This window comes from Channa argus, chromosome 4, assembly GCF_033026475.1.
Source record: "Channa argus isolate prfri chromosome 4, Channa argus male v1.0, whole genome shotgun sequence".
Classification (NCBI taxonomy): domain Eukaryota; kingdom Metazoa; phylum Chordata; class Actinopteri; order Anabantiformes; family Channidae; genus Channa; species Channa argus.
In genome coordinates this window covers 12,470,790-12,485,995 of record NC_090200.1, presented here as the reverse complement: position 1 = coordinate 12,485,995, position 15,206 = coordinate 12,470,790, and the positions used below count along the sequence as shown (strand labels likewise).

The window sequence follows — 15,206 nt, the reverse complement described above, 5'->3', positions numbered from 1 at the left end:
CTGTGATTTTCTCGTGACTGTCCCTAGTTTTTCACTCCGCTCCCTGGATATTATGTACATCATGCTTTACTCATTTAATTATTTCTGCTATTTATCTATTTATTTATGTAAAACTATCTCAGAGTACAGTCAGTGGATGTGATTACGTTAGCCTACATACATAATACTAAATAAATGTCAAAGTTAATAACTGTTACCATAGTAGCGTGGAAGAGGGGGTGTGGTAATCTAAAATGGTTACTATAGCGTTCATTCAGGGATGCTTACAGACGAGTCTATCTGTACAGTTACAATTTCATTAGCAAGTTTACTACAGGTAAAACTAAAAGGACATTTCTACATGTCTGTGCTCTGTCTCTTAAATTACTCCTACTTTGTCCATGTGCTGGAGTCTCTTTCACACAAAGTGGACAGAGTTGACTTCCTCACTTTAGCTGTTTTTGTGTGTGAGAGGCACCATCCCACATTCATGTGCACATGACACTACTGCTATGAAAACAGTGACCAACAAAAACAGAAGAAAAAGGAGGTTAAGGGATTTCAGGTTGGCAAGCTGGATGACCTGTTATTCCAGTTATCTTCTAAATAACATCATTAGAACTAAAAACCTTTCCACATGACAGCACCTGGTGGAGCTAGAAACACAAATATTTTAATAAAAGGGAAATTTCAGGTAAGTTTAATACCATTCATATACATATACATTAAATCTTTAGGAAGATGAAAGTTGGTGACATAAGTGCAATTTAGATACCTAAACATATGCACTTGTGGAAAAGAATGTATATTTATAGGTATATTATTAAAATTAATACTTTCACAACAACTTTGAACAAATTCACAGTGTTGTCATACAATTCAAACACAGAAAATGTATACTTTTGTTGCCTGGAAACTGAAGATCCTAACATGATAAGATATGGTCTTATCAAAGAAATTAAAATACAAGTTCTGTGTGGTTGTTAGGTTCATATCCTGCCATGTATTAGAACTATTTTGCTTTATTTGATACTGTGATGATCGTCTCATGATGCATATCGTACTTTCAAAGGCAGTGGTTTCTTTGATGACAAAGCCACATCATAGGCCACACTCCTTGACAACCTCTATACTCAAGTAACAGGAATAACAATTGCAGATTTTCATCAAATCAACAGAAGCAGAGAAAGCATGCAAATACTGTTTTTCTTCCAAAACCCCCATCTGATGTTTTTTGACCACACTAAATATTTGCTTAAATAATTAGCACCAAAGTGTCAGTTGTTTTCTGTTTATTCCAGACAGGCTCCTCTTCCACCAGTAGCTGCCACGTGACACACCTCCACATCAGCTCCCAGTTTCTGCAGCTCATCTAGCCAGATCTGTTGCTTCTGAGACAGCCGATCATTGGGTCCCTTCACCTCCACTAGCTAAAACAAGACATAACAAATCATAGTCCATACTGCAGCACAATCAATGTAACCAGACTTTAAATAGTCAGACAGCCTCTGAATCCATACACAGATCAAAATATAAAATCCAAACAGCTTGGATGTGTGATCTCACCTTGTAGGTGTTCTTTGAGGTGTTCCACACCACAAGATCAGGCAAACCACCACGGCAGTGCCTGTAGTCTTTTGACAATCTTGCAATAACTCCTCCTAAGAAGGCTCCACCCATGCATGACACGAGGGACTGCAAATATAAGCGTATACAAGTGGCAGTTAGCTCCATGTTAGTACAGTAATATAGCAAATGTATACAAAGAGCTGGTAAATGGTAATTAACATATAGTTTGCATTATATATTCATGTAAAAACACATGTCAGAAAAAAAAAAATCATCTTTAACATTTACATAATGTATAAAAAGATATAATGTGATATGAAATACCTGTGCCTGTTGAAGGGATGAGAAACGTTCCCAGTTAACTAATGAACACGCTTTACCCTCCTGGGAGGTCCAGACATCCTCCAACATAGTATGTAGTGTTTCCACAGATGCCTCACTAAGTAACTCTACACGAGAATTGATCGCCTCTTTCCTGTTCTCATAGAAACAGTCAGTGTAAAGATCCAGTGGGCATGTCTGTGAAGGGAAACAAACATAATTAAAGTTGTATACATCAGCAGATATTCAATGTCCTTTATATAGAACTCACTTTACCTGGTATGGGTTTTGGAAAACATCTGGGATACCCTCCATAAAAATTATGTCCCAGAGCAGAAGTGCAAACATTGTAGAGAATGTTGAGCCCTCTCCGTGGATCCCTGTTATGTTTAATATTAGAGTATACGGACTAGTGATATGATATCTAAATACTTTTATTCATAATAAAAGGAAGAAAAGTTATTAACCTTGGTCAAATCCTTGCTTACGATAATATGCTAAGGACAGTTCTTCAACAGAGCACATTACAGTGGCTTCACCACACTCTTCCCCATTTCTATTTGCTGGTAAAAGAAATACAGATTTCCCCATGCCTCCCTCATGAGGGAACAGCTGTCCACGGATTGTCACCTGCAGACAATGGTAGAGTACATGACACATAGATAAGATAAAATAGACAAGATAATACACCTTTTTGGTTTAATTTACCCAACAATTATCACAGACAGTTTGCCTTGAAATCCAAATACTGAGATATTGAGCAAAACTCACATGTTTTACATCTTGGATGTGAATTCTAGGCAAGTCGTTTAGTTGCAGGTGGTACTTTTTGAAGCTGGTAGACTCTTTAATCCTAACAGCTCTCTGATACAGGGAGAGTTTATGACCTGTCCGCACCAGAGTGTCTGACAGTCCATCTCTGATTGCACATATTGCCTAGGAGCAGATGAAAACGTTCACAGACCAACGAATGCAAACATAACATCTGTTACTGAGATAAACATCAGAATATTATGGCTCCAGGTTCTTACTTGCTCAGGCTTTTTCAGGTGCTGGTGAAGGTTTAGTGCCAATCTGTCCCACCATCGCCCTCGACTATCAGGGCAGTAAACAGACTGTGACAGTAATGACCGCAACTCCTCTACTGCTTCCTACAAAACAAAATTAGACATCTGTAAATATGACATTTTTAATTTTGTAAATATTTTTATTTTTGTGAGAATGAGAGTGGATAAGATCAGAAAACCTTGTATTGTCGTAGCCTCTGCAAGATCTCCACACCTCTAGATAAGATACGGGTATAAGCCCATCCAGTAGTGAAGCTGCGCAGGAACACAGGCAACTTCCCCTGGTGGCTTTTCAACACAATGTTAACAATAAACAGTCAGAAGAGACTCTGTAATTTAGCAAATAAAGAGAATTTTATGCTAATCACCTGATGTCATGTTTTTTTCTCCGCTCCAGCCAGGCACTTTTGGCAGCAGTGTAAAGCTCTAGAGCTTCTTCCCACTGGCCTGTCTGCATAGCTGAGATAACCTCTTGCAGGGCTCGCATGGACGCTTCATATCTGGAGTGATGGATGGAGTCATAACTATTTATTCCTACTTATATAAAAAAATAAAATCAATTTAACTCTTTTGGGATGCTCTTACCTGATCAGGTCTTCTCTGTCCCGGAACACCTTGGCCACACGATGCACTGTGTAGTCTGGAAAGGCCAGACGCCCTGAGTTGACTAGCAGTATAGTAAAAAGCTGGTTTTGTCCTCCAGCTGCCATGTCCTCTTCATCCATGGTGTCAGTAAGAGAGAAGAGTAAAAGGATGCGAGAGAACACAGCCCGAGGACCACAACACAGACGAACACAGGAACCTGCAAGCTGCTTCGCCCTTTAAAGTTGGAGAAAACATTGGTGGGAACAATCTTTCATTACCAGTCCAGATAATAAACAAAATTCATTTGATCAGGTTACCTTTTGAGGATGACAGCCCTAATGTTATTTTGCGCAGGGGTCAGAAGGAACAGAGACTTTTGCCGGCTGAGACGAAGAAGCCCGTCAACCAATTGCTGTTTCTGAGTCCCAGCATTGCCCAAATGGAAGGTCTTAGCTAGAGCTTTGAGTTCAGGAGCAGGCAGCAGATCTAGAGCCTCCCCTAAATCCTCAAGGTCATTCTCTTTGAGAGCAAAGGTGAACATTAATTGGTTTTGAGTGACGTGATACCATACATTTAAGAGATGTTAGCTAATTGTTCTCGAATATCAAAAAATGCATCATTTTGGCTTACCCGTCTGTAGAAAACCACTTTGAACCAGCTCCTGAGCAACAGGTCTCAGATCACTACATATCTCTTCATAATCCAGTTTATGTACTTGAAGCCACTTCAGTTTCCTCTGAAAGAGCCTCACATATAGCTTCTGTGCCATGACTGAGTGAAAAATCACACATGATAAGGCCTCAGTTCATTATGAAATTATTATTAAATTACAATGAGTTATATTTCAGCATACCTGATAGCTTCTCAAATGCATGTACGTGTGACATATCATCCTGGTTGAATAATGCTCTATCATCCTTATTCTCGAGCACAGCCTGTAGTACAGTCCGAAAGTTACCGAGGTAATAGGGAAGACGTGGGGGATCAGAGCTCTTGGCAGCCATGCCACTTATATTTTTTTCAGCATCACACTCGGGCCGTAAATCACCATTAATATCTGGAGCACTTTTTTCACATATTTTCTCTGGACTCAGAGCAGCGTCACAGGAACTCAGAGGTTCACAAGTCATATCAGTTTTGAGACTCTTCAAATCACAGGTCTCTGCTGAACCTTCAAGAGAACACACCTCCCCTGGCTCTCTACTGCTTCCATCATATTTTACTTTCTTCCTGAAAACAGTCCCCTTGTCAGTGGAAGTTATTTCCTTTTTTCTCTTTGCTAGTTTGGAGGAAGCAGGGTGCAGCTTTGAGGTAACCACACTTTGGACAGTCTCCGATTGAAATTCTTTGTGTTCAATATTATGTCGCTGTTCAGAACGTGCTAAATCAACCACTGCTGTTTGGGTCTTCCCACTGGCTGCGGTCATATCACTGATTGTCACACAATCTTTTTTATCTTCTACACTTGCAATCAGAATATTTTCTTTCTGTGAGCTGCTCAGAGTGTCATGAGGATCCGTCTCATTTTCAGGATGTTTAGGGTCGGTCTGTGTCATCTCATATAACTTGTGGCATCTAATAGATAACTTTGAAGAGAGACTGCCCAGGTCAATAGACCTCACCACAGTTTTACTGTACATCTCCCGTGGTGCCGGCTGAAAGTTACTCTTTTTGAAATAAGGGCTGGTCTCTTTGCCCTCTCCTTCAATTTTCCGATCCAGTTCTGGGGACGTCCTATTTGGTGGCAGCTGAATGCCTGGCACAACATTAATACTTGCTGAGGCGGCACTACTTTCTCCTCTTTCAAAGTTCTGACACTGCAAATCAATGTGCTCATTGATCCTGAATCTTGGTACCAACTGGCCACAGAGGGGGCAGGCCAGCTTGGATGGAGGTTGGCTGCTGAAGAACGAGGTGATTGGAGTGTCGGTGGCAGCACTGGCAGAAATCCCAGCTTTGACTTTAGCTTTCTTCTTGCTCTTGGACAGTGACAAACGCCGCCTAGGTTGGTCTTGGTTGTCTCTCTCGGCCATCATGCAGAAAGCAACGGTGATGTTCGTTTTCAGAAGCCTTTCTTTGTTGCATACTCAGAGAAAATATATCAATGTGGACTGTTAATAAGTTATTTCTATGACACTGACCAACTAAAACGCAGAAAGAAACGCTTCATTTCTAAACTGTATTTTTAAGTTTTGGTATTTCATACATGCATTAGAAAGATGAACCGTGGATATTAAGACAATTTTAAACAGCAGAAGCTAACATACCGGTAGCTACTGTGTTTGGTAAAGGAAGAGCTGAGCGATACTAACGATCCCGCTCCTCAGGCTTAATCGGTTGAGCACAGAACCTTTAAGGACCAAAAATCGATCCCAACTATATCGATGTTTTTCAGTATCCCAAACGCGATAGCAATAAAAGTATATTATTATTAGTAGTAATAAAGAGAACGTTTATGTGTGCAATTTTTAACTCATTATAATGGTAGTTCTGAATCAAAATATTCAAAACAAATTAAATCACACCTTAAATTAAACCTCACATTTCTAAGCGTATGTTTGACTGTGCACCATTTCTGCCTTCATACTGACGGTGTTTTGTGTTGGGCAGCAGAGCAGTGAGCACATGATGGGGGTGCATTTTCTACACAGGTTCCTGGGCTGCTGTGCAGCTTTTATTCAAAAATCACCATTCCGGAGGGCAATCTGAGCTGATCAGCACACGGGCATTTTACAAGGTGAGCTGCCAACAGGACTGATGCTGGTAAGTGGCGTACAGAATAAGCAATGTATATCTAGAAAAATGTATAGTGATGCATTTAGGCCTATGCAGTTTGCAATATGTGAAGACAAAGCTGGATGTGCTCTTGTGGCACAACACAAGCCCATAAGCTGGATGTCAGCATGGTGCAGTCTCGTTGCTTCAAATCAAGGTCGATGTAAACTGCAGCAGCAGAAACATAATATGATGCTTAATCCAGGCATGGAAAGCAGATGAGTGTGAAGGGAGTCAGCTCCATCACTGGGTGCTAAATGCGCAGGAAAACCATATATCCGATTATCTTATCGATATTTAGACAGATGGGAATGCGGCGTTCACTTGTGGGGAAACCGGAGCAACCACAACAACCACCCCTGCAGCTGCGGCAAAGTACAGCGTAATCCGTTTAAATACCACCACAAACACGCCAAGGGCAGGGCAAAATGAGTCAAATATAAGGTACCCAATTAATAAGGACCCTTATGTTTTAATTACCTCTTCAGTACCATGGAGAGGTCATGCTCACTGTACTGTATGTCTGTGTGTTATGTGCAAATGAGCTGGATTATAGGTTTTTGTTCTCATAATTCCTTAATCTAATTTTACATTTTCATCTCACCAACACTAATGAAAGGTTAGGATTTATTATTCTTATCCAACAGGCTTGAGCCCAAACCAGTTCAACCATAAGCTTCCATGCATGCTTCATGTTTAGATGAGGGTGTTGATGACATGACAGGTTTACACTGGGCGGGTATCAGACCATTGTGCTCAGTGTGATGGCTTTACTACATGGCTAACCTAGTGATTATTAGCAAATGGAGAATATTATTATCACATTTCAGGCATAATTTGGCTTGTGTTTGGTTTAAAGTCACGACAGAAATTAAAAGAGATTTGATGGACCCAAATATATAAGGCCTTACTTATCAAATAACCTAAATTATTGTTTGGTCCCATATTTTAAATAACATCCCTTTGTTGCTTTTGAATGTTGTGTATTTGTAGGGTACTTTAGGGCTGTAGCTAACTAGTTGCCATTTTTCAATAATCTGCAAATTAGTTTCTTCATTAATCATTTGACTTATAGAATGTCAGAAAGAAGGTATACAATATTTCAATAATTATGCAGTAACATTTTCTAAAGTGACAACTTCAAATGGCTTGTTTTAACAGACCAATGGTGCAAAATTCAAAGATTTTCAAAGGACTGTAAAAAGGAAACACCTAATTCTAATGAAACTACTGTGTGTATAAAAATAATCAAATTTTACAGCGTGGAACACGTAAATTCTGTTATAAAAAATGCATTTGACTGAACATCTAAATTATTTTGGACTGTGAAATATCTCACTGCTACTGAATGAGTTAATGGATGCTGGTATTTATATATTTTTTTAGCCTTATAGTACTGTATGACTACATTTTATTAAAGTGAAACTTTATTACGGTTGAGAGTCTTTCTTGTTGTTGTTGTTTGGCTCCTTAAACTACTAAAAATCATAAGGGAGGCAGAGTCAAGTTACAAATTATCTGTTTATTTGCTCATACATGGGATGCTGTGTTGTGCCTAAGTGCCAGGCAAACAAAAAAAAAATCCAGTGATTAACCTGTGTAGATGTTAAAAGATTGATGCGCTGTGTCACAAACTGTTTCCTCCAAGGACATAAGTCATAGGTCATAAATCTGACACCCACGTTAACCACATTATATCAGTTTTTCAGGGATGTCAAGGAGTGAAAATGTTTTATAGGAGATTGTGCTACTGGCCTGACTCTCTTAAATCAGTTGTAGAGCTGGTTTGCTGTTCTGCAAAACATCAAAACCAAATTAGGGCGGACACAACAAAGAAAGATGACGGATGACAAACAACAACAGCAGCAGTTATAGACAAAAGGACTAAGATTCATGTTAGTTGGTTAAAATCCAGTGCAAAAATACAGTATACTGTAATTTATTGTGAAAAAGTAGCTGTTGTCCTTGAGGCAGGAAGAGGTTCTGTAAGTGTGAAACAAAGACATTTACGCCATTACAATTTTTGTATAAGTGTGATAAAGAATAGTTGACCATATGTTATTAGAATCTGGTGGGAAGTACTTGCGATATGCTCTGGGAGTGTCTTGTGGTTTTGATAGCTTAGAAGAGAACAAGAGAAGAGACTGTTCGGTAAACAGAATCTTAATGGCTCAATTGTTTCTCTCTTTCATGAATAATATTCATAGGAGAGAGAGAAGCATCACCCACGATGTTTCATTTCTACAGTCCATTAGCTTTAGCATTAGCATACAATCCCAATTCCAAAAAAGTTGGGAAGATGTGTAAAATGTAAATAAAAACAGAATGCAATGATTTCCAAATCTCATCAACTCATATTTTATTTATAATAGAACATAAACAACATATCAGATGTTGGAACTGAGACAATTTACCATTTCATGAGAACATGATGAGTTCATGACACATCTCAGAAAAGTTGGAAAAGGGTGATGTTTACCATTGTGTAGCCGCTCTTCTTTTAATAGCTGTCTGTAAACATCTGGGAAGTGAGGAGACCAGTTTCTAGAGTTTGGGGGCATATGTTGCTCTAAAACCTCTATGTACTTTTCAGCATTGATGGTGCCTTTCCAGATGTTTAAGCTGAACATGACATAAGGACTAATGCCCCCCCATACCATCAGAAATGCAGGATTTTGAGCTGTCCACTGATAACAAGCTGGATGGTGCCTCTCCTCTTTAGTCCGCAGGACACGGCGTTCATTTTTTCCAAAAAGAATTACAAATTTTGATTCATCTGACAACAGAATACTTTTCCATTTTGCCTCAGACCATTTTAAATTAGCTTTGAGCCAGATAACATGAAGACGTTTCTGGATGTGTTTCTGGCTTCACCTTTGCATGATACAGCTTTAACTTACATTTGTGGATTGCACAGTGAACTGTGGTTACAGACAGTGATTTCTGGAAGTGTTACGGAGCCCATGCAGTGATGTCCAGTTGTGAATTATGCCTGTTTTTAATGCAGTGCCACCTAAGGGCAGAAAGATCATGCACAGAGATTTCTCCTGATTCTCTGAATCTTTTCATGATATTTTATACTGTAGATGGTAGGATCTTCAAGTCTTTGCAATTTTTCATTGAGGAACATTTGTCTGAAATTGTTCCACAGTTTTTTTGGTGCAGTTTTTCACAGGTTGGTGAACCTTTAATTTCATTATGTGTTAATTTTCACAGGGTTGAGCATAGTAGGCTTACAGGGCCAGTTATGGCTCATGGAAAGACACCAGGAACCATTTCCAAAATATTAGCTCCCAGCCCTCCGCCTTGCCCCAGTCCAGGAAAACAGAGCCAAGAAGAGCAGCAAGGTTTGGTGAAGGAGGTGTCTGAGCATCCACCCTGTACCTTAAATGACAATAACAATGACCAGCTGAGTCCTCCTGTATCTGCAAACCACTATTACATGAGCTGTGACCCTAGTCCTGAAGACATGGAGGATACCTGCTCTGAGTATGACAACGTGGGCTCCGACGTCGAGCAGGACTACGACGAGGTGCTGCATTTGAACAGAGAGAGTGTGGCAGACATGAGGTACTACAAACCTTATTGTCCAGAGGATGGTGCATATACAAAGCATTTAGTAGGTGAAAATATTAAAGAAAATAGCAGTGCTGTTGACCAGTTTTCTTCTGGACCTCGTCATTCTGCAGAAATATATAAGGGATCACAGTCTGACAGTAAGCCGCACAAGACAGGGCATCGCTTTAGGTCACATTGTGCCCAGATAGCCAGGGATGAAGCAGACAGGGAAGTGGAAAAAGGCCAAGAGAACAGGTTCTTCTTCAGTGATGGAGATGATATAGAAGAGGTTCTGGATGGGGCCAAATTTATAGAGGAAATGGAGTCAACAGAAAACAGTGTTCAAAGACCAACTAGCCTTTATCAGAGCAATGAAAATGAAAGAATTACAAAGGGTAGTGATGAAAGGGAAAGAGAAGATGACACTCGAGTCACAAGAAACCATAATATCCAAGGAGCCAGTAGGAAGTTTGAGACAAAAGAGAAGGAGAGGCAGGTTAAAGGACGAGGGAGGAGGATGACTGGAGAGGACACGGAGCTTGTTATTTCTGGGGTCAAAGGAAGCACGACCAACAACGCTGAACAGCGTCCAAAGACTTTGTCAAAGGACTGCAAAAAGGCCGCTGTGCGCACCAAAGCTAGATCTGGTTCCAGTAAGCAGCATCCTCCTCCACCACCTCGCCATCCACATGCTCAGTCACCTGCTGACACCCAGAAGTCCCCACCTCGTAGAGAGACTCCTTCTGCTCCCAGACCCAGTCCATCCTCTGCTAACAGCCAGAACAGCGAACACAGAGTCATCAAACCGTCCCAGGGTGCTCTGGAACAACAGACGGAGTCTCTTGAGGAGAAGCAGCCAGAGAAACCCAAGCAGGTAACCACTTCAGATAGGGCAGGTCTTTGTCAGACTCCTCCCTTGTGGCTTGTGTTTGGTAATGTTTGGTTCCAATCTACATTCAGTGGGTCCCAGAGTAAATTAAGTAAGATTTGAATTACATCCTATGCCACAAATAGTCTTTATCCATGAGGATTATTGTGTACACTGGACAACAAGAAACATTCCAAATGACGCTTGCCAATATTAAGGCAGATATTTTTTTACAGCAGAGTGAGAAGCCAAGCGCAGCTGTGATACCTGAGGATGTGCCAGAGGAGCTGAGGGGGCCTCAGTGTCCAGACCTCGTGTCCGTAGAGAAGACTAACACACCCAAGGTACAGATTTACTACAGCAGGTTTTATCCTGAATCGTAAATGCTTTTCTATATTTTTATCGTTTAACTTTTAATCACAAGCCTGCAAGTTTAGAAAAAAAACATTAGTATCGTACAATAGTTACAAATAGACAACATAACTCACAAATTTGCAGGGACTAATATGTCTTCTGGATTTTGCTTCTTTATGACAAACTACTAACATATCAATTTAATTTAAAGAAAACACAGGAAGCTGCTTCTTTTCCCAGCTTTGAAGATGGTAATTATTTTATAATTACACTAATGATTTTTTTATAATATTCTAAGAAAACACTGAAAGCATTAAAAGGTTTACAACAAGGCATTTTTGTTTTACTACACAGTCCCAGGTCCCTGTGAGCCAGAGGATCTTATTGATGGGATCATCTTTGCTGCTAACTACCTTGGTTGCACTCAGGTGTTGTCTGATAAAAATCCATCCAAGTCTGTTCGCATGTCGCAGGCTCATGAAGCTGTCAGTCAAATTAAGGTAATCTACAAGTTGTTTACATTTTTTCACTTTATTTATATTTCAGTTTTCAGTTTTTTAGCTTTATCTTTGCTGTCTGAAAAATGTAGCAACAGATTTGAATAAGTTGTTCTTTAAGCTTCAGACTAAATCCAAAGTGGGTGCAGTCTGGAGATTTCTAATATAATTGTGTCGCACTGTTGTAGGTTTACACTTGCAAAGTGTGTTTTGTTGTGCATTTAAATTAAGAAATGGGACTTTTAAGTGTGTAAATTTGTCAGCATTAGCAGATGTTTATGAAAGGTAATCTGTGCAGTAGATGAAGCCTTACCACATGGTGGAGCTGTTTCATGCCTTTTGCTCCCCTCCACCTGTGTTTAGATACTGACCTGAAATTCTGCACTGTGAGATCAACCTACAGAAATGTCTGACTAATGCCACATGATATTTATTCCTAAGAGTCAAGATGAAGACTCTCAAATGATGACAGAAGTGGACCTGTTTATCTCCACAAAAGCTGTCAAAGTGCTGAATGCTGACACACAGGTTAGTAACTCTTAGACTATTGTGTGTTATCTATTTTTAACACATTGAGCAATGATTGCTATTGTTTTTGCCTCGCACAGGAGACAATGATGGACAGTGCCTTGCGTACTATCTCCTATATTGCTGACATTGGCAGTATTGTGGTTCTGATGGCACGGAGGCGCATGTCTCAGGCCTCGTCAGAGGATTTCACAGAATCTCCCGACTCAGCCAGTGAGGGGAAGAGTCAATACAGGATGATCTGCTATGTCTTTGAGTCAGAGGATGTAAGTGTCTACTGCCTAACTAAGCATATATTTTAGTTTTGGGTTTATACCTAAGTTTTGTTGATGTTTATTCTGTGGCCACTTAAATTATTGTGATCTTTCTCACCTCCTTGCTGTTAACTGGGTAGCCTTTCCTCTGAGTAGTTTTCCCCAAATGCTCCCCTTCCCATAGGCGCAGCTCATTGCACAGTCTATAGGTCAGGCTTTCAGCGTGGCCTACCGAGAATTCCTGCGAGCCAACGGCATCAACCCAACCGACTTAAGCCAGAAACAATACAGTGACATCATCAACTCCCAGGAAATGTACCATGACGACCTGGTCCATTTCTCAAACTCAGACAACTGTAAAGAGGTTTGAGACTTTTCATTTGCCTTTAGGTCATGTTAAGACTGATGGACCTTCCTTAACATAAATGGCCATACTAAAATTCTTTGCTAAATTTAGGTATGCTTCAAAAGGATGTGCGTGTTCTGTGTTTCAGCTGTATGTGGAGAAACTGAAAGGGGAGAGCCTCGGAGTGGTGATCGTGGAGTCTGGCTGGGGCTCTATTCTGCCCACCGTCATCCTGGCCAGCATGCTGAACAGTGGCCCTGCGGCTCGCACTGGAAAGCTCAGTGTTGGGGACCAGATTATGTCCATTAATGACACCAGCCTGGTGGGGCTGCCATTGGCCACATGTCAGGGCATCATCAAAGTATGCACTGTTCCTTGTCGGGTTTGTTCTTTTGGGATTTGTTGACGATACTAAAACCCATCAGTACATCTTATAAAATCATTGTATTTTGATATATTCTGTTCATGTACCAGGGTCTGAAAAACCAGGTGAAGGTAAAGCTGAGTATTGTAAGCTGCCCTCCTGTTACCACTGTCCTCATCAAAAGACCGGATCTCAAGTTCCAGCTTGGCTTCAGTGTTCAGAATGGGATTGTAAGTAAGCCGTGGTATTCAGTAGCATGACAGTAAACTTTAGGCTGAGACTTAAAGTGAATGAAAGTGGTGGTTATGCTACATATAAGTGAACTTTTCACACTTTCAGATCTGCAGTCTGATGCGAGGTGGCATAGCTGAGCGAGGTGGTGTCCGCGTTGGACACAGAATCATTGAAATAAATGGTCAGAGTGTTGTTGCCATGGCACATGAGAAGATTGTTCAAACCCTGTCTGTCTCTGTGGGTGAGGTAAGAACTCATCATGCTACAAGATGGTAATTTAGTGCGCCACACAAATCACTGAGCCATACAGGTCTTTTAAAGATATATAGGTTACATCAGTTTGAGAAGGCCTAGAGTATTGCATATGTACACTACCTCACCAAGCCTTTATTCAATGAATACAATTATTATAAATCCTTGACAAAATTAAAAATATATATCTTCATGCAAAAGTAGTAGTAGTAATTAGTAATTCCATTAAAAATACACTATCGACTTTGTGAAACAAATTGAGCTCAGATCAAATATGCATATTTTTACTACCCAAAAATAAAAGCTTGACATTTTAGCAAATATGTTTTTTTTTATAACTTTTTTTCTTGAATTAGATAAGATTCCCACATCTGCACATTGAATATGAGGCTACAGACTGCAGCCAGTAGGCTGAGCTTAGCATTAACACAAGAAACCATAGCAAAAGTCACCTACACATTTGATACTTCCTGATGCTCCAAGGAAATAAGTCAAGTTCTTGTAGTCATAGTAAATAAGATTAAAAATTGCTTAATGTATGTCAAGGTTGGTTTTCTATATCAGCCTTTTTTGTCTGCAGAGCTACTATTACTCTTCAACAGCTGTTCCCACACTGTGAATTTTGTTTGTGTATGTGTGAGCACCTGTGTGTGTGAGTTTCTTCCAATTTCCTCCCAATATGTGCTTCCATAAAAGCTTATCATTTGTCAGTAATAGATCTAAAGTCTCCTCAGACTCTCCTGTGGCACAGAGTGGAGTAAATTATGCTTGGATTCAAGTGAAGTGATTATGACTGTGCCTCTATAAATTAGCTCTTAAGTTGACGGTGTAATCATCCCCACTTCTCTCATCTCTGTCTCCCTGGCAGATCAACATGAAAACCATGCCTGCTGTGATGTTCAGGCTGCTGACAGGACAGGAGACGCCTATCTACATATAGAGACCCCGCATGGATCCGCCCACTGTAGTTCTGCATGTCTGGATGTGTGGAGCCAATGGACAGATGATGGACAGGTGGCTCAGTGGGATGAGGAGAATTTATTTTTCTATCATTTTATTTTTTTGGCCTATTGTTGCAATGCTATAAGGAACATCCAGTTCTCATTTTCAGGTCTTACCTTGAATTACATTGTCATAATGGCCTTATAATGTGAATACTCTGTCTGTAGTACTGTACGTGAGTTTTTGGTGTTGAAGAGAAGTAGCTTTAAGGTCATGCTTATTTTCTTATGAAGAGATAAATTAGTACATTTATTTTTTATTTAGTCATTTTTATAATGTGTATGGAGTTTAAAAATGTACTTCTATTGTAAATACTTTGGATTACTCAAGGACTTGGTGGGAAAGGCCATATTACTCCTACAGTATATGCATGTTAAAAAATATTGACCAGGGACTCCTTCTCAATCTGACATGATAATCTCTTACAGTTAAGTATTAAAATAAGATAATAATATGCTGTACAAAGGCACTAAATTATGTGTATTATGGTGACGCTGAAGGCCAAAGACACACCTACTTTTCAAAGACGCATAGTATGGTGATCATTACTTTTACCAGAGAGTACAAGAATGTATTAAAAGATACATTACTGAATGAATGTAATGTTAAAACACGCTGAAAATACAAATTCAAAGCTGAACGCTTCTGGTGTT

General features: G+C 39.9%; 2 protein-coding genes across 4 annotated transcripts; one reads left to right on the top strand and one right to left on the bottom strand.

Moving 5' to 3' along the window:
• Nucleotides 1-633: 633 nt before the first annotated feature.
• Nucleotides 634-5,852, bottom strand: fan1 (FANCD2 and FANCI associated nuclease 1). The gene is made up of 13 exons (XM_067500579.1): nt 4,375-5,852; nt 4,152-4,292; nt 3,839-4,040; nt 3,522-3,755; nt 3,305-3,436; nt 3,116-3,224; nt 2,901-3,020; nt 2,641-2,805; nt 2,337-2,499; nt 2,146-2,249; nt 1,873-2,067; nt 1,546-1,674; nt 634-1,409 (listed from the first exon to the last, which is right to left on the bottom strand). Exons 1-13 carry the CDS (start codon nt 5,555-5,557, stop codon nt 1,272-1,274), a joined length of 3,015 nt encoding a protein of 1,004 aa, XP_067356680.1. The 5' UTR covers nt 5,558-5,852; the 3' UTR covers nt 634-1,271.
• A 241-nt stretch (nt 5,853-6,093) lies between these two features.
• On the top strand, nt 6,094-15,193 carry apba2a (amyloid beta (A4) precursor protein-binding, family A, member 2a). Of its 3 annotated transcripts, none has more exons than XM_067500582.1 (12): nt 6,094-6,284; nt 9,513-10,728; nt 10,962-11,066; nt 11,288-11,327; nt 11,431-11,576; nt 12,015-12,101; nt 12,182-12,367; nt 12,540-12,719; nt 12,850-13,062; nt 13,176-13,295; nt 13,405-13,545; nt 14,420-15,193. In XM_067500582.1, exons 2-12 carry the CDS (start codon nt 9,544-9,546, stop codon nt 14,489-14,491), a joined length of 2,475 nt encoding a protein of 824 aa, XP_067356683.1. In that variant the 5' UTR covers nt 6,094-6,284; nt 9,513-9,543; the 3' UTR covers nt 14,492-15,193. The 3 variants fall into 3 exon arrangements, with proteins under 3 accessions (XP_067356683.1, XP_067356682.1, XP_067356681.1); XM_067500581.1 differs by having other exon boundaries at nt 6,095-6,258; nt 10,959-11,066; XM_067500580.1 differs by having other exon boundaries at nt 6,095-6,284; nt 10,959-11,066.
• The last annotated feature ends 13 nt before the right edge of the window (nt 15,194-15,206 follow it).